General features: G+C 41.1%; 1 protein-coding gene across 2 annotated transcripts in view; it reads left to right on the top strand.

The window, feature by feature from the left end:
• The window catches only part of RASGRP1 (RAS guanyl releasing protein 1), a 73,064-nt gene that overhangs the window by 49,478 nt on the left and 5,453 nt on the right, over window positions 1-18,133 (top strand). For both annotated transcript variants that reach the window (XM_045528005.1, XM_045528001.1), the window contains exons 7-15: window positions 1,845-2,018; window positions 3,028-3,144; window positions 6,027-6,302; window positions 7,766-7,846; window positions 10,289-10,393; window positions 11,208-11,317; window positions 12,030-12,174; window positions 12,876-12,912; window positions 14,052-14,204. In XM_045528005.1, the coding sequence (XP_045383961.1) occupies window positions 1,845-2,018; window positions 3,028-3,144; window positions 6,027-6,302; window positions 7,766-7,846; window positions 10,289-10,393; window positions 11,208-11,317; window positions 12,030-12,174; window positions 12,876-12,912; window positions 14,052-14,204 (1,198 nt within the window). The remainder of the gene's footprint in view (window positions 1-1,844; window positions 2,019-3,027; window positions 3,145-6,026; window positions 6,303-7,765; window positions 7,847-10,288; window positions 10,394-11,207; window positions 11,318-12,029; window positions 12,175-12,875; window positions 12,913-14,051; window positions 14,205-18,133) is intronic.

Here is an 18,133-nt window from a genome sequence, read left to right as displayed (position 1 = left end):
GTGCTCACATCAGTGCAGGCAGAAGTGAAAAACCCATGCAGAAGGAATCATAGCGTCTCCCCACCTCCCTCACCCGAGGGTGGGTGGGGTAGGTATTGAGCAGTGTTCTATTTGCAAGTGAAAACATCAGTTTGAACCTTCATTTCTTTTGAGTGGCACGGTCCCTTCATAGAAAAAGACAGGCTGATTTGTTTTGTTTTGTTTTTTCTACACAGTTCTAAACAGTTTTCCCAAACAAAAATTTTCTCTCCAACGTGAGGTTGGAGGGAAATTCATCTTTGCTGTGAATTAAAAGGCATTTGATATTTTCTGTTTATTACAACACTTGGGGGGTGGTGAGGAGATTACTGGGATAATTCTTAAAAAAAAATGGATTCAATGTCAAATTTATAGTGGGGAATAATATAAAATATATTTATTGGAGTGAGTTGTGGCCACTTTCTCTTAGAAAAGGTAAGATTTTTGCTTTATATATCTCTTTTAAGGAGTGATTTTGGTCTTACTCATATTTTTCTGCCCATCAGCAGTCACAGCTAATAAAGTGGGGCTCAGTTAATTTGCCAGCTGTAGGGGTGGGAGGGAGCAAAGAAAAAAAAATTGCAGCCATTTTATTTAGGTTATGAGTTCTTCCCATGAGTGCATTTACTATGTAGGCAGGACTAAAGTGTACTGCAGTAACAACCCCATCCCCTCACTCCTGCACAATTTCAGTTTTTCACTCATACCACCTGTCTAGCACGGGTCAGCAGGGCCTGATCAGAGTTGCTCAGGAACCAGGATGAGGGAAGCTTCATCTTGACAGAAATTTCCACGAATCTGCAGCAGTGGGAAGGCAATGTGGCAGATCATTCACTGGCTTTTAAATCTTCCCCTTCAAAGTCACATCACGTCCACTCACATTCTACTGGCTGATCTCTGTCTTGTGGCCATGCCTACTTTCAAAGGTTCAGAAGGGGAGACCCGGAAATAACAGGGCAGCAACACCAAAGGCTCCCATAGGAGTGCTGGAGAAGAGCAGACTGTTCCTCCCTCTTGGTTATACTGTTTGAGCAAGAGATTCTTAATGACAAGGACACAATAGCTACAATCTCCACTTAGACCAGATCTTTTAGGACATTTCCAGTTTCACATCTGCTGTTTCATTGCCAACCACAGTCAGTGCCATCGTCAGGTTGGGAAACTATGGTCACCAATTATATAGCTAAGCAAGTTTCATGTACCTCATTCAATTGGCCTCTGTTCAAGTTGGCAAGTAGAAGGAAATCCAAACAGACTTGTTTTCACATAAGGTTAATAATTATCCCATTAGTACCACCATTATCCCATTAGTACCACCTCACACATATATAGCACTTTGAAAAGTTAAGGCTTTCACACATGATCTTGTTTCATCTTCATAATAATTCCATGTCCTAGATAGGGCAGATTTTATCATCACATTTTTAAGGTAAGAAAGCAGCTAGGGAGAGACAGATTTGTTTTCGTTAGGGGAATTATCTTTTATTCCCTTAACTTCAGCAGCAGGGCTGGAACTAATACTGAGATTTTTCTTCTATATTCTTTAGAATTTAGATGAATAGTATCTGCTGAAATACAATATTTGGATTAACTAGTATGTGTGCACATCCATTATGCCTAATGACTTCTGATGTAGAGAGACCATGCTGTGGGTGGAATAAGAAAGATGTCCCTCGCCTCATTCTTGTTGGTCAAGTGGCAAAAATGCAGGAGAGGAGGGCCAGGGCTCTGTCTCATGGCAGTTCCTAGCCATCAGCTGAGCAGAGTTGACTTTTCCCTCAGATCTCCCAGAATACGGTCCTGATATTTATTTTCTTTCCCTGCAGTTCTCTGATTATCAGAATTACCTTGTAAATAGCTGTGTGAAGGAGAACCCCACCATGGAGCGGTCGATTGCCCTGTGCAATGGCATCTCCCAGTGGGTCCAACTGATGGTTCTCAGCCGCCCCACCCCACAGCTCCGAGCAGAAGTCTTCATCAAGTTCATCCATGTGGCTCAGGTTAGTGACCAGATTAAGACTTTTGGCCTGGGCTGTGAAGTAAATTATCTGTTCCCCTTTGCCCAAGCTTAGCCTATCAATTAGAACTGTTTCTCCCTCGTGAACCATGATAGGAGGTTTGTGTGCCTTCAACTAACTGTCCCCAGATCTAGATATGGTGACTTTTCTATTCTCCCATAGAAGGACAATGTGGAGAGGGCCTGTGAGGCCCTCAGGGGTTGGGATACAGTTTTAGATCTGTTTAGATCTTTAACATTTTTTAGAAGATGCTTACCATGCTATATTATTTTCCCAAATCTGACCCACATGGCAAAGGAAAGGGCAATTCTAAGATTTACTACAGCTGGACCAGCCTGGGTTGTCTTAGGTCTTTGAGCCCATGCCATGTTGAATGACTGCATTTAATGTTTCAGGGGCAGAGTTTAAGCATTTGGTAAGAAGAAAACAGGTACTATGAACCCGTATTTGAAGTTGCCCACAGACTCTAGCTTCTCTTTCCCAGTTTTGGTCCTATATAGGCATCGCACAGGGGAATAAGACAAAGTCCTTACCCTCAAAAATAAAAGTCTGGCAAACTTGGAATAAAGGAGATAAAAGATTACACTTAAGGATATATTTTTCCAACTCTGGATGATCTAGAACAGTGTTTCTTAAAGTTTAGTACATGGATCATCTGCTCTGATATTAACTAAAGGTTTATCCCAACCCCAGTTAGGTCCAGAAATCTTTGCGTTAAACAGGTGCTTTGGGTGATACTTAGAAACCACTGATCTAGATGGTAGTCCACACAGAGGGAAGGAGACATGACATCTTGCTAGGTTTGGGATTCACCAATCTGGAATTAAGTGGAAGGGGAAAAATGGACAGAAAATTCTAACACCTGATCGCTAGTCTAGTCTATGACCAGTATAAGGAAGATTCAAGGCACAGAGATGAGAGGCAGCCTCTAAGCTGTCCAGGTAACTGACATGTATAGTGATTCTACTGTCATCTTTCTTCTGTGTCACAGAAGCTCCACCAACTACAGAACTTCAATACATTGATGGCTGTGATAGGCGGGCTATGTCACAGCTCAATCTCCAGGCTCAAGGAGACAAGTTCGCATGTCCCACATGAAATCAATAAGGTCAGTGCTACTGTCTTCTCCGGGGCCCTCACCAGCATTCCTAGGACCAATGACAATGATTTCTCCTTGAGAGGGGAAACCCGGAGAGCATTTCTAAACCACACCATCCCTTGTCAACATTCCTGCTGGGCCAGGTGAAACACTGACTCCCTTGCTCCAGTTCCTTGCTTAAAAATGTGCTCCCAAAAGCAATAGTGGTTCATTTGACCATAGATCAGTTTGAGTGTCAAGTGTGGTTATATAGTTATATAATAATACATTAAAAACCTAGCTATCCAGAACCCTTGGAGAATGACATTCTGGATAGTTAAATTTCCTCACATAGTTGGAGATGAGTATTTAGATACTCTTTTGTAATAATTTTTATTGAGGAATATTTTTTAAAAATCTCTTATGTACTTCCCTGCATTAATTAGACTTTACAGACTATCCTTTAATCTTTTATGACATAGGGCTGTTGTTATTAATATAAGCTACTATGATATTCTGAGGATATAGATGCAGCTATCTATATATGGCCTTTTAGAGCATTTTCAGCTCATGCAAGAGTGAGCTATACTCAAACCCCAATCCTCCCAAACTGGCATAGAGAACAACTCTCTTCCTAGGGAGAAAGACCTTAGTTCACTGCCCTTATCCAGTTTTCCCAGATGTTCAGCTCCCTTATGGGGAGTCTCCTATTAATAATCTCTGCTATCATAATTAATGTTAGGCTTCTGGGGAGAGCCCTACTTCCCAAGGGTCTGGTCAAAAGGGTAATCTTTAGTGACCTTTTCATTCCCTAATAGTTCTGCCGAGACCAGGTGGAACGGTTGAAAAGATTGCTCACGTCTGTGGTGAGAGGAAAATAGTCACAGAGATGAATATGCCTTCATGTCATTTAGCTTACAAGAGAGCACTTGCTCCTCTTCAGCTTGGGGTCCCCCACAGCAATGCTTTCTGTCTGTAGCTACTTGACCCAAAGGGTGGTCTACATAGGGAATTAGTTAAGTCCAATGTTGAAGCAAATTTCCCCCAAGTAGTTGATTTCACCTTCTGAGGGGAAGAAAAATCTATCATTGTTTGCTGTTAATTTCTTGTTTTGAGAGCACCTTCCACACCTAATGCTCACCTAAACTCTTGCTAGAGGTGTGTGAGGAGGAGGCTGTCTTGCCATCTCAAAGTGATTGAGGGGGGCTGACTCTAAACCTCAAGTTCTTCATTACAGAGAAAGGGTATGTCTTAGGCCACCATTTTATTAAAAGAATTTGGCAGTGTCTAAAATGTTAAAGTAGTCCCCCCAATCCATGGTTCTGCTTCCTATGGTTTGTTACCTGAGGTCAACTGCAGTCCAAAAATATTAAATGGAAAATCCCATAAATAAACAATTTGTAAGTTTTCAATTGCACACTGTTCTGAGTAGCAGGATGAAATCTCAGGCCGTCCTGCTCCGTCCCTCCTGGGCCATGAATCATCCCTTTGCCCAGCATATCCAGGCTTCAGACACTATCCTCCTGTTAATCACTTAGTAGCCGTCTAAGTTATCAAACCAACTGTCTGCGGTATCACAGTGCTTGTGTTCAAGTAACCCTTATTTTACTTAATAATGGCCCCAAAGCACAAGAGTAGTGATGCTGGCAATTTGGATATGCCAGAGAGAAACTGTGAAGTGTTTGTGCTTCATTTAAGTGAAAAGGTGAAAGTTCTCTACTTAATAAAGAAAGAAAAAAAGTAAATGCCGAGGTTGCTAAGATCTAAGGTAAGGACAAATCTCCTGTTGATGAAATTATGAAAAAAGGAAAAGAAATTCACTCTAGTTTTGCTGTTGCACCTCAAACTGCAAAAGTATGGCCACAGTGCATGGTAAATGCTTAATTAAGGTAGAAAATCATTAAATTTGTGGGTAAAAGACATGAACAGAGCCGTGTTCTGACTGATGGCATTCGGGTTCAGTACTATCAGAAGTTTCAGGCATCCACTGGGGGTCGTGTAATGTATCCCCTGAGGATAAGGGGGGACTAACTTGTTTTGTGTAGTAACATGATTGGCAGACAGGCTTTCACTTGACATCTCTGCTTCTGAAAAAGCTGCGGAATGGGGTTATCACGCATGGGGAATGGGGTTCTGTAAGTGCTTGCTGACTGGAATGAGGTGTGACTGAAAAGAACACCAGATCTGGCTGCTTCCTTTCTGTGCTGGTGAGCAGCCATGCCCGTGTCCAGGGCGGAGGCAGCCTGTGAGCTCTGATGTCCTCTCTCTTGTCCTTTAGTCTATTCAGTTTCTTTAGTTCAGGGTTTCAGTCTCTGAAGGGAATGTCACTTTCTTCCTAGACGTATGCCCATTTTGAGAATCTTGAGATAAGTAAGGCCCACAGAGCACCTCACAGAGAGTAAGAACACGCACTAGACTACTGAAGCTCCACTCTTGAAACACATGCTCTTCTCCATGCCAGCAATATAGTCGGCACTTCCGCACATCACAATTCAAATGTTAAGCAATGCAGTGTCTCTGGAGACATTCAGAAGACACCAGGGAAGAAAAAAGCATGGCTTGAGGACAGGGGTTAGAGGGACACTTACTGTTCACTGTATATTCTTGTACCTTTTTAATTTTTGTATCAGGTGATTATATTTCCTTTCAAAAAGAAATATAAAAATGATAAAAACTCCCACTTAAAATTTTTAAGTAAAGCATATCTTGCGTTTGTAAATATACTCTGTGACATTTGACATAGCTGAAGTTTTAATTTGGGAATCATATCTGTACCTTTTAGATGAATCTGCCCAGCAAATTCTGGATGGGGTGAAATCATGGTAGGGGATGAGAGTATGCAAGGTGGCCATTACAGACAAAACACCCTGCCCAGCAGGTACCTGTGATTGGTCTGTTCTTCTGCTTTGTAGGTTCTGGGTGAGATGACTGAGCTGCTGTCCTCCTGCAGAAACTATGACAACTACCGGCGAGCCTACGGAGAGTGTACTCACTTCAAGATCCCCATCCTGGGGGTGCATCTCAAGGACCTCATCTCCCTGTACGAAGCCATGCCCGACTATCTGGAGGATGGGAAGGTGAACGTCCACAAGCTGCTGGCCCTTTACAATCATATCAATGAACTGGTCCAGCTGCAAGAGGTGGCCCCGCCCCTAGAGGCCAACAAGGACTTGGTACACCTGCTGACGGTGAGGTTCACACTGAAGAAAGTTACTAAGCATTTTCTGTGTGCCAGGCACCATTCTGTACATCTTACAAATATTAATTCAGTTAATCCCCATGAAAACTCTCTTAAGTAGATACTACTATTATCTCCATCTTATGGATGGGCATACTGAGGCACAAAGACATAACTTACCAGAGGAACACACATTAAGTGCAGAGCCTTGTTTCAGACCCAAGTGGGTGGGACTCCAGAGGCTGTGCTCTTAACCTGTATGCCCTCTAGACTTCTAAGACCATTTCCTTACCCCTGCAAAAGCATTCCTGAGCTCTCTGGGAAGAGCTGATGGCAAATCAAGATACAAGGCTTGATAACATATAGAGACAGTGTGCTCTCATAAAAAAGGGCAAGGCAGTGATTAAAAAGCCAGGTTTATTCTTTGGGTCCTGGCTTAGATCCTCGTTCTCTAAGACATTCAAGCCAAGCATAGGTGAACATTTGTCAGTGGTGAGGGAGACCAGGATTGGCACTTTGGGTGTGGGGTGACATCAGATGAGCTCCCTCCCAGACCTGTGATTCTGTAGTTCACCAGCTGTGTGACTGTAGGCACATAACTCTCCAAGTCTCCTTCTCTGTAAACTCAGAGGTGTTAGTCTCTGGGATGACTTCTAATTTCTCTTTCAGTTCTAAAATTATTATTAACATGCTTTTTTTTGCAGAAGGGAATAATGATCATAGCCTCTTCCTGCCTCACAGGAGCATTTTCATGGTACCCCAAGGTTCACATTGGCTGGGGTCTGATCCTAGTCCTTTTGCTACTTAGCCAGGTAACCTTGGCTGGTCTCTGCCTCAAATGTCATCATTTGTAAAAAGATGCACTGATTCTTAACTTTTTTGGATAACTCCTTGATGAAAGCTATGAATCTTCTTCTCCCCAAAATGCATATAAGCTATATATTAAAAAGTATGCATGTAATTTCAAGGAGTTCTGAACTCCCTGAAGCCCATCCACTTACACTGGATTCTGTTGCTGGGTTCAAATTTTACTAGTATCAGGGCATGCAAACCGTCCTTTTGGATTGTCTGTCTGCTTTGGGAGAGAACAAGTGAGGTGTAGGGACCATCTGGCCAGATAAGGCGTTTAGCCTATGCTCTCTATATAGAGGCTTAGATGTAAGGCACAGATAAAAAGACAGCACCTTGGGACTTCCCTATATTTCAATTTTTTTTTTCTTTTCATCCAGCCCAAAATGTCAGGGACTTCTCCAAAATTTAAAAAACATTTTAACAAGAAAGAACTAATGCTTGCCCTATTGCAATACTAGGTGTTAAACCTACCAAACTCTGTGAATTTTAAAAACAAACTGCTAAGAACTTAGAAGAGTAAACTACTGTAGAGGAAGAAGCAAGCAAGCAACAAAAACACATCAACCCGGGGAAAGGCAAATAGCACCCTAGCAATGAACCCTGTTCTGCTTTGATCTGCAGTTGTCTCTGGATCTCTACTACACTGAAGATGAAATCTATGAGCTTTCCTATGCCCGAGAACCAAGGAACCACAGAGCCCCGGTGAGTTTTTAATATTAAGAGTCTCGTGTGTAACAGGTGCTTTACCAGCTGCTCCTCAAATTCATTCATCTTAAGGAAGAGACTCTTAGTTCAGTTGAATAAGCATATTGTTCCTCCTAAGTGCTCAATCTTGTGCTAGCAACAGAGAAAGCTTCTCAACATACGTGTGAGGAATAGTTCCTGTCCATAAAGAGCAGTGATCCAGTTGAAGGGATAAGACTAATGTGTGAACAGTCAATAATACCTCTATGCCACTAGAACGTCAGAAGGAGTGAGTGAATCAGTCAGTGGTTTACAAATTAGGGAAGGGCCATAGTATTGTGGACTGGAGTCACATCCCTCTCCTATTAAAGAGTATCCCCACATAAGTTGTTTCATGATTTGTTGATGATAATGAGAGCAATATGCATATTAATCAGAAACCTGAAGATTTCCAGCTTGGTAGGTAGAAAAGCCTCATCATTCTGTTATATTCTGAGTCTGAAAGAGCAGTCTTCTGGGTCTTTTGAACTCTTATGCTCACAAGTCCTCAGAATAGCACATAGTCCTGGTGCTATGCACTGTGGGAACTTCACAGGTTATCTGGCCCTGCCTCTCCTATAGGCAAGTTAAATCATTTGAGTCTCTTGGGAAGCATCCCAACCCCAAAACTGGTGGTACTCAAGGGCACAGTTGCCCACACCTAAGAAATCCTGCTTAGCTGTTCGGGTGGCTAAAATGCATCGCCTCTCTACAGAAAGATCAAGTTTTATTAAATAGTTTCCTATTGCAATGAAAGATGTTCATTGCGAATATTTGGTATGTTCCATTTTCAGGGTGTTAGAAGCATTTCAATGGAAAGGGTGCCTTCTACTGTTTTTGAAAGAGATTTTAATTTGGGCCAAGTTTCAAATATAGTCATAAGAAAAATTACTGTTGCCTAGTGATATCGCCATCATAACATCATAGTACAACACATTACTCACATGTTTGTTGTGATGCTGATATAAACAAACCTACTGAACTGCCAGTCATGTAAAAGTCCAGGGCACACAATTGTGCACAGCATATAATTCTTGATAATGATAATAAACAACTGTGTTCCTGGTTTACATACTTCCTATACTATACTTTTTATCATTATTTTAGAGTGCGCTCCTTCTACTTACTAAAAAAAAAGTTAATTGTAAAACAGCCTCAGGTAGGTCCTTTAGGAGGTATTCCAGAAGAAAGCATTTTTACTGTAGGAGATGACAGTTCCATGCATGTTATTGCCCATGAAGACCCTCTAGTGGGACAAGATGTGGAGGTGGAAGTCAGTGGTATCGATGATCCTGACCCTGTAGAGGGTGTGTGTTCATAACAAAAAAGTTGAAAAAGTAAAAAAAAAAAAAAAAAGAAAAAATTTAATTTTAAAAATAGAAAAAAGCTTATAGAATTAGGATATAAAGAAAATACTTTTGTACAGTAATACGGTGATACAATGTATTTATGTTTTAAGCTCTTCTATTATTACAAAAGAGTAAAAAGTTAAAAAAATTAAAAGTTTATAAAGTAAAAAAGTTACAGTCAGCCAAGGTAATTTTTTTTTTTATAAATTTAGTGTAGCTTAAGTGTACAGTGTTTGTAAAGTTTACAGTAGTGAACAAGTGCTATCCTAGGTCTTCACATTCACTCATCACTCACTCACCAGAGCAACTTCCAGTCCTACAAGCTCCATTCATGGTAAGTGCCCTATATAGGTGTTACACTTTTTATCTTTTATACCATATTTTTTCTTTACCCTAAATACTTACCATTGTGTTGTAATTACCTATAGTATTCAGTACAGTAACATGCTGCACAGGTTTGTACCCTAGGAGCATAAGGCTATACCATATAGCCTAGCTGTGTAGTAGGCTATACTATCTAGGTTTGTGTTAAGAACATTCTGTGGTGCTTGAACAACAAACTAGCCTGACGACAAATTTTTCAGAACATTTCCCGGTCATTAAGCAAGGCATGACTGTATTTAGAAAAGGATTCCATTTCAGCTTGTCCAGGATTCAGATTTTTTTTCTTGTGTGTCTTCCTGCCTTTTAGCTATTTTTTTCCCTTATCCACATCTCTACTACAAAATGACTAGAGAACAGAGAGGAAATATAAATGATCCACTTTACTCTTTGCTGATAGCTCTGACAAAAGGTTTAATGGAGAGAGAACTGAAACTTAGGCAAACTGAGAATTTTAAATTTTCTCTGGTTGCAGATAATGTACATAAAGAGCACTCTGGAAACTGTAAAGCACAATACCTATGTTAGCCAAGATTATTATTATAAATTTCAATTCCATGTGGGCTGTTCCTTGTCATTGCACACAGTTGAGGGTTATCCATAGATACAACTGTCAAGCAGTGGGAAAAGGAGCTATAGGTTATAATATTGCATTACAGTCATGGGGATCTCTCTGAATATTTCATTCTAGCCACTAACACCTTCAAAACCACCAGTAGTAGTGGACTGGGCCTCCGGAGTATCTCCCAAACCTGATCCAAAGACCATTAGCAAACATGTCCAGAGGATGGTGGATGTAAGTATAGCTGTGTTTCAGTAGTCAAAAGCAAGGCACTGCCTGGATTAGTTTTGTACATGGGGAGAGGAGAGCACAGTGGGAGAGACATGAAGGCAAGGAGCTACTTGAAACTCCTTTATATGTGAGCACAGGGAACAATTTCTCACATTGTGGCTGCAGAACAATTCAGAAGTTATATTTTGGCAAAACTCTGGCCTCAGGTGTGCATCCTCTTAAAGACCTAGCAGGAAAGCCAATGTTTAAGGTTGTTGGTTGATTTGGGGCAGAGAGGTGTTGGGGAAAGTTTGAGTATAGTAAGGGGTAATAAGGTGAATGTAAAACTGAAAATTTTGGCACTGCTTTGATTGAGTTCTCTGTGCTAAATGCTGAGGAGGGGGTATATACTCTTGTACTTCTGTGTTTTTCCTTGTGGGAAATTCCCATGTAACAACAGAAAACTAAGAGTAGAACAATGAGAAGCAGAAGGCACACTTCCAACTGGGCTGCTTGTAGAAGCTTCTCAGAGAAGGTGCAATCTGAGCAGAGCGGTGAGAGAAGGGCAGAGTGGAGGGAGAACATGCCTCTGCAATGAACTAGGAGTACACAACAGCCAGGGTGATGGCATAATTAATACGTTAATAGAATTGAAAGCACCTGGCCACCCTCCAGATGCTGGTACCAGCAAAGTTTGCCACAGTTTAAGGAGCATGTTTCCTTGTTCATCACACTCATGTTTTTAGAGGCTTTTATGACCTAGCCCTTCCTCATTTGGCTAAAGGGAGAGATGATTGTGGTTTCTCTTTAGTAAGCACCAAAGAAACTTTTTTCACAGTCTGTCTTCAAGAACTATGATCATGACCAGGATGGATACATTTCTCAGGAAGAGTTTGAAAAGATTGCTGCGAGTTTTCCATTTTCCTTCTGTGTGATGGACAAAGACAGGTGAGGGTTTGTGCATATGATTATGTGGTTATGGGCCCACTGGTGGAAACAGGTTTATGAGTGTGACACTAGAAGAATTTGTAAATTTGGATGTGTTGCTACTGTGATCACTTAATGAATATTGGGGCTAAGAGAGCAATCATCAAGTGAATGCCTGTCTTTAGAACACAATGAAATACTCAGAATTGAAGATTCCATAAATCTGCCAGTTTAGTCAACTAAAAATAAGAAAAAGTTTAGTCTTCCTTCTTGCTTTGTCCTTACAGATTATGGGAAACAATATTTATTAATACTTTGCATATTTACTTTTCTCAAAGTTACTTAAGTTCTGTCTTGGTTCTCTACAGAAAACCAATTGTATAGTTAGTGGGTTCCAGTTATGTACTGTCTACAGTCAGAACCATAGCATAAGGCGTTTCCTTCCCTCTACACACATTTTACATTATTTTTTTCTCAAGTGTTATAGATAGTGGTCAAATTAGCTAGGAAAAACTAGTTCGGCCAAGAACAACTCTGTGGAAATGATTAATGCTGCCTCACCTACTTATTACACACTGTCCTGTTTCCTTATTAAGTGTAGGGCTCATGGAAGTAATCATCAGGTAAAACATACTATATCACCACTGAGGATAAAAAGAAAGGTGAGTTTCTAAGGCTAGAAGCCAGCCTTGTTCCCCTCCCTCACATCCTTGCCTTGGTCATTTGCCGGCAGGGAAGGCCTCATCAGCAGGGACGAGATCACAGCCTACTTCATGAGGGCCAGCTCAATCTACTCCAAGCTGGGCCTGGGCTTTCCTCACAACTTCCAAGAGACCACGTACCTGAAGCCCACTTTCTGTGACAACTGTGCTGGATTTGTAAGTTATTCTTAGGGTGCTTCAGGATTGAACTTGGGGAGAGGTATGGGGCAGTTGAAATGAATAAGACAGGCACAGACCTCACAATCTTTACAAACCCATCCCAGCCTAGTGCCCAGGCAAACACCTAGAATAACCTAGTGCCTGAGTGTGTGGTTTTTACTCGCACTTATTTTCTCTCACTTCTTGATTTGTTTTTTTCCTCTCTGGTGCATGAAGCCTTGGGTAAATGGTACTGGAAATGTTGAAATGAGGATATACTTTTTAAAATACTGTTTCAAATGTTAGAAAAAAGAAATGGTGAGATACCGTCCTCTCCCTTTCAAAAGGAACTGCCTTAGAGGTCACCTAGACCTGCCTCTCCTCTGTCCCACCTCTTAAACCCAGGTTCCTGACCTAGCACTATATACTTGCTCCTCAGCTTGGCATCCTGAGGAGCTTGTTTGTCCTACAATTCATCCATTTCAGGCCTGGAGAAGGCCTGAGGCATAAAGCCACTAGTGAATTTGACTCTGACCAGCATAAATTTTTTCTGTTTTCAATTTAAAATCAGGAGGGACAAACAATGAGATATTAATAAATGAGGTTTCCTTTCCACTTGAGCTAGGGGGTAGCATGAGGGAAAATAATGAATGTCAACTTGTAGCCTCACACCAGACAAATGAATGACTTGTACTTTCTGTCTCTTGTTTGTCTCATAGCTCTGGGGAGTGATCAAACAAGGCTATCGATGTAAAGGTAAGACAGCATTGTTGGCCAGGCGCAGTGGCTCACGCCTATAATCCTAGCACTCTGGGAGGCCGAGGCAGGTGGATCACTCAAGGTCAGGAGTTCCAGACCAGCCTGAGCAAGAGCGAGACCCCGTCTCTACTAAAAATAGAAAGAAATTATATGGCCAACTAAAAATATATATAGAAAAAATTAGCGGGGCATGGTGGCGCATGCCTGTAGTCCCAGCTACTCGGGAGGCTGAGGCAGTAGGATCGCTTAAGCCCAGGAGTTTGAGGTTGCTGTGAGCTAGGCTGACGCCACGGCACTCACTCTAGCCGGGCAACAGAGCGAGACTCTGTCTCAAAAAAAAAAAAAAGACAGCATTGTTGATGGAGTCGTTTTCCCTGGTCTTAGGGACTGTTGTCTAAATCATTTTTTACCCATAGTAGTTGTCCATTCAGTCCACAATGTCTCAGCAGAGTTCGGAGCCTCATCCCCAAACTGGCTTCCCTAGATCTCCCCCTGAGAATGATTGCCACCACATAGGAGAGGGGAATGCCTGGGTGACCAGTTATGTAGTTCCCCTTTACAAGATGATCTTTCTGCCTTGGTTGCCCTGGAAATAGGGATGGCTGGTAGGAGACTGTGCTCTCATATAGTCATGTAGGGGTGGGTCCCCAATGAAAAGGATAGAATCACTTCTGGAACAGAAGATAAATGATTACCAAAGGCTCTTGTCCGCTTTCCTTTCATCAGTAGAGATACCTCAGGACATAATTGTCCTTCCCATGCAGGAAAATTTCAGGAGTGAAGTAGAAGAGACCTTTTACTGCATGGAAGAAAGAGTAAGATCTAAGAGCTCGGAGCTTCCAGAGGGCCGCCCTAGAGTAGGCAGGACGTGCGGGATACCAGGACACCATCTCTTCCCTCCAAGATAGCAGGAAACTGCTTCTGATGCTGAAACTCACTGATAAGAGCTACGACAAGGGTGTGAGATCCGGGGTTTACCAATGAGAAGAATGCTAGGTTCATTAGGAATGTTAGGTGTCCTAGCTCCAGAAGATAGGACAGATGTGTGACATGAGAGCATTGCATGAATTCAGTGGTTAAGACTCTGAAGAAGAGAGAAAGTGGAGGACTTCCTGACCAGGGTGTCTCATCCACAGACTGCGGGATGAACTGCCACAAACAATGTAAAGATCTGGTTGTGTTCGAGTGTAAGAAGCGAGCCAAGAACCCAGCAGCTCCCACAGAGAACAGCACCTCTGTGGGGCCGGTGTCCAACCTCTGCTCATTAGGAGCCAAAGATCTGCTACATGGTAAGTAGGCACTGGGAACATTCATCTTGGAAACTGAAGAGGGAAGGGTAAAGTTTGGGGAGAAGAAAGATTACCTCGTGATGCTATGTCTTGAGTTTCAGTTAAGTTTGACCTCAATATCTAGGCCAGGGCTGACATTTACCATAGTTCTGGACTTCAGCTCCCTGCCTATGCCTCAGACCTAAGGCTGCTAGAATAGCAGAATGGAAGTTTAGCATAAAAATCAGCTGGTATTTATTGAGCACCTACACCAAGTGCAGATACTAACTTATGGCCAAGACAGTGCCTTAAATTAACACAACTATCCTACTACCCCATCCCCAGCTCCAAACCCAAAACAACGATAGGGGGAATATGTATATGCATGTATATGTATGTTTGTGTATATATAATGTAAATTAATATATAACATATGGTATATAAATAACATTCACTTAAAAGGCATAATTACGTTCAAAAAGAAAGGTAAACATCTCTGTAGCTCAGAAATGTACTAAAAACACCCTGTAAGGAGTGGATGTTGAAGCTACTGGTCTGCTTGGCTCCATGTCCAGAAGTAGGTAGAGGCAGTAAATTTGGTTTCTGTAAGTAACAGAGACCACCTTGCCTGAAAGGTGACCAGAACCACCAGATTCACTGCTTAAAATTGAGGAAGAAGGCTGGAAAAAAAAAAAAAAACCCAAAAAAACTGTCACTTAAGGTTAGCAGCAGGAAACAGACTTATCCACAGCAAAGTCACATACTGGCTCTGTGATATCCCCAGGAGAGGAGACCCAAGCCATCAATTTAAGACCAGGTCCTAGAGTAAAGACCCTGAGGAGCCACACAGAGGTAACTGTCAAAACTCTAGAAACAGAAGGATAAATGCAGAAAGGAAACTCCTACTCAAGTGAAGCTTACAGATTAAAGTTCCAGATCCTACAGGGAAAATCCTTTGACTAAGCCTAAAAATTCAACTAAGAGATAAATTGGCAAATTCACTTACATTAAAATGTAAGTAACAGGATGATAAGGAAGCAAATTTAAACTAAGTATGTTTGAGATGCTCTAGGTCTAAAAAGCAAAGAAGCAGAAAGGGTTGCCTCTGCTTCATGGAGTAGTTCTAGATAATATATAAACATGGAGCAGGTTCGAAACAATGCAAGGGTGTGCTAAGAGCCATACTGTTGCAGCAACAGCAAATGACAGTAGTACAGAGTAGAGAGATTACTATACTGGAGCTGCTGGGAAAGACTCTACAGAGAAGGTAGAATTTTAGCTAAGTCTTGAAGGAAACGTAAAATTAAGTCATGGGGGGAGGATGAAGTGCATTCCACATAGGATGTACAGCAAGAGGCTAAGGGTAGAAAAGCTTTAGTGCTATTGAGATGATGAATAAGGTACTGTGGCAGAGGTGAAGGTTTAGGTAAGATATGAAGAAAAATGAGTTGGAGCCAGTCTAGAGAGTCTTAAATGCCAGATAGAACATTCTGGACTGTCTATATTATGAAATGAGATAAACACCCAAATGGCAAGAGTCCAGTGAGGGGCTTGGTGGTGAGGAATGAGGCGGGGACAAAGCTTCATAGTGCTACACGAGGCCCTGCTCCCTGGGAAGGCTGGCCAGTCAGCATGTCAAAACACTGATCACTGTGACTTCCTGGAGAATATATAGGTCTTCAGGGAAAAGTCAAATGCTTATTAGGTTAGTGCCAATTTTATATAGTATGGGAAGACATGGAACTTAAAAAGGAAAAAGTTCATTTCTGACAACAGGCAAGACTACTTGTTCTTTGTTCTTTCTAATGACTTTATTTATAAAGCACTTAAAATTGGGCCAAACACAGAGTAAATGCCATATGCTAATACCATTACTCTTTGAAATAAGCTCCCTAAAGTAGTAAGGCCACTATAGTTACAACAAAAGCTCAGAGAAAACTTTTAAGTCCATGTAGTATGTACTCTGAACTTAAAGCACTTCTAATGTTCAAGGGTAAATATCAATATGCATTTAATGATCAATTAGATCAAAGCTTAAGTGTTTTACTTCCATGTAAGAAATGCAGATTCCTTTTTATCACACTAGCCAAGTACACATTTTCTGCTCTGTTCCTGAATTCTTCCCCATACTAAGTATCATAGGCTGACTTCAAACTTTTGGGATGTTTTGCTCTTAGAAAAGGCTCTAAGGAGATTTTGTTCCCCCAAGAAAGAATATTCTAATCAACTGAGGATTTGATGTTCAACTTTTAATAAGAATGACCACAGATATCATTGTGAAAAACGGGCCTGTATATTATGCACGCTATTATTTTAAGAGTTACAAATAACCTTAGAGCACCACAATTCTGTCACATAAAATGCAAATTTTCATGGAAAAAAGGTGACAGAGCAGCAGTGTGAATTTGGGGCCTCAAAAGGGACAACCTGAAGGGGCTGCTCCTAGAGATTTCACCTTTCCAGGTCCCAAACCCTGCCCCAAAATGGTAAGACAAGGGCTTCTGAGGCTTTTTTAGAACCCATCAGAAATAGAACAATGGGTAGGATAAACAAATATTAATACATCTACCATGGGCAACAAATGAAAATTGCTATAAGCCAAGGTCTGTTTGCAATAGGCCATTTGGTTATCATCATCCATTCAAATTTAATAATTATTCTATAGATAGTACTTGCTCAAAAAAATCAAAATTTCCAGTGATTTCTTTTTTAGTCCATTATCATCTTTCTCAATCTCAGTGTAATGTTTTATATTTATCAACTTTCACTTTCTTGAAACTTATACCTTTCCTGATTTTTATAACACTATGGTCTCCTAGAATTCTTTCTGAAATTTTAAGGGCTCCCTTTCTGTTGCTTTTTTCTTGTTTGCCTTCTTCCCTTTGCTCCCTAAAAGGCAGAATGCCCAGCGTACTGTCCCAAGCTCCCTGTATGCCTAGGAATTCAACCTTACTAACAGAAGGGGTTACATTCATGATTTGGGAATTTGGGTTGGTAAAAAGAGTATAGCTATTATAGAAAAGTTAGAAAATGGAGATAACAAAAGATCATAACCCATAATTCTTCTCCAAAAAAGACAATGTAATTATTTTAGGTAGACATAATAATTTAAATATTCTGGCACTGAAATAACAGTATAATTACAATTTTGAGCTTTATTTGGATAAACATTAAATGTTAACTTATGTTCCCCTTGGCAAAAATTAAACTAGGGTCTTTATAAGATTTCTAGTATAAGAACTGTTGAATCGGGTTACAAAAAAAATTTTTTTAAAGCCATTTTAACTATACCAATCCGAAGTCTTGAATGTCACAATGTTCAATGTCAGAATTCCTGCTGAGTCTTCACATAACAGTAAACGTGGATGATCTGTAGTTTATCTTAAAGCCTCCCTTCCACCCACTTCAAATACATTTGTTCTTACTCTACTTTTCTAGGAAATTACTCCTTATGGTTAACATTACCAGGTCGAGTCCTGGGCAAGGGTGTTGGTTGAAGGAAGAAAACCAGAATGGACTTGCCTTTTCCCCATCAGTATCAAACAAGGTCAATACATTTTGAGACACACTTCCACAAAGCTAAAACTTCCCTCTCAGAGTTAAGCTGTACTCATTGTACAAATGGGCCCCACAGAGAGTTAGTACCATCTGCTATGGGGCACCTGTATCAGGACTGAGAGCTCCCAAATCCCAAGGTCCATAGAAAGTATTTATGGAGCATCTGTCCGTATATTGATCCTGCTCTCTTTATGAAATTTCACAGCATTGAAGCAGGGGCTTCAACTTATCTCCAGAAACAGAAACTCTCTAAGCAACTTTTATGCAAACAGAAAAATATACTCTTTCCTCAGGGTAGATATAGCCTGACACCAGTGGCAATGGCTTGGCCAGCAGAGCCCCTAGATTTCAGCCCCCACTTAACTCCTAAATTGGGTGCCTAAAAAATGGAT

Source organism: Lemur catta, chromosome 1 (genome assembly GCF_020740605.2).
Source record: "Lemur catta isolate mLemCat1 chromosome 1, mLemCat1.pri, whole genome shotgun sequence".
Taxonomy (NCBI): Eukaryota; Metazoa; Chordata; class Mammalia; order Primates; family Lemuridae; genus Lemur; species Lemur catta.
The sequence above is the reverse complement of the archived record's forward strand: the minus strand, read 5'-3'. Positions and strand labels throughout refer to the sequence as shown.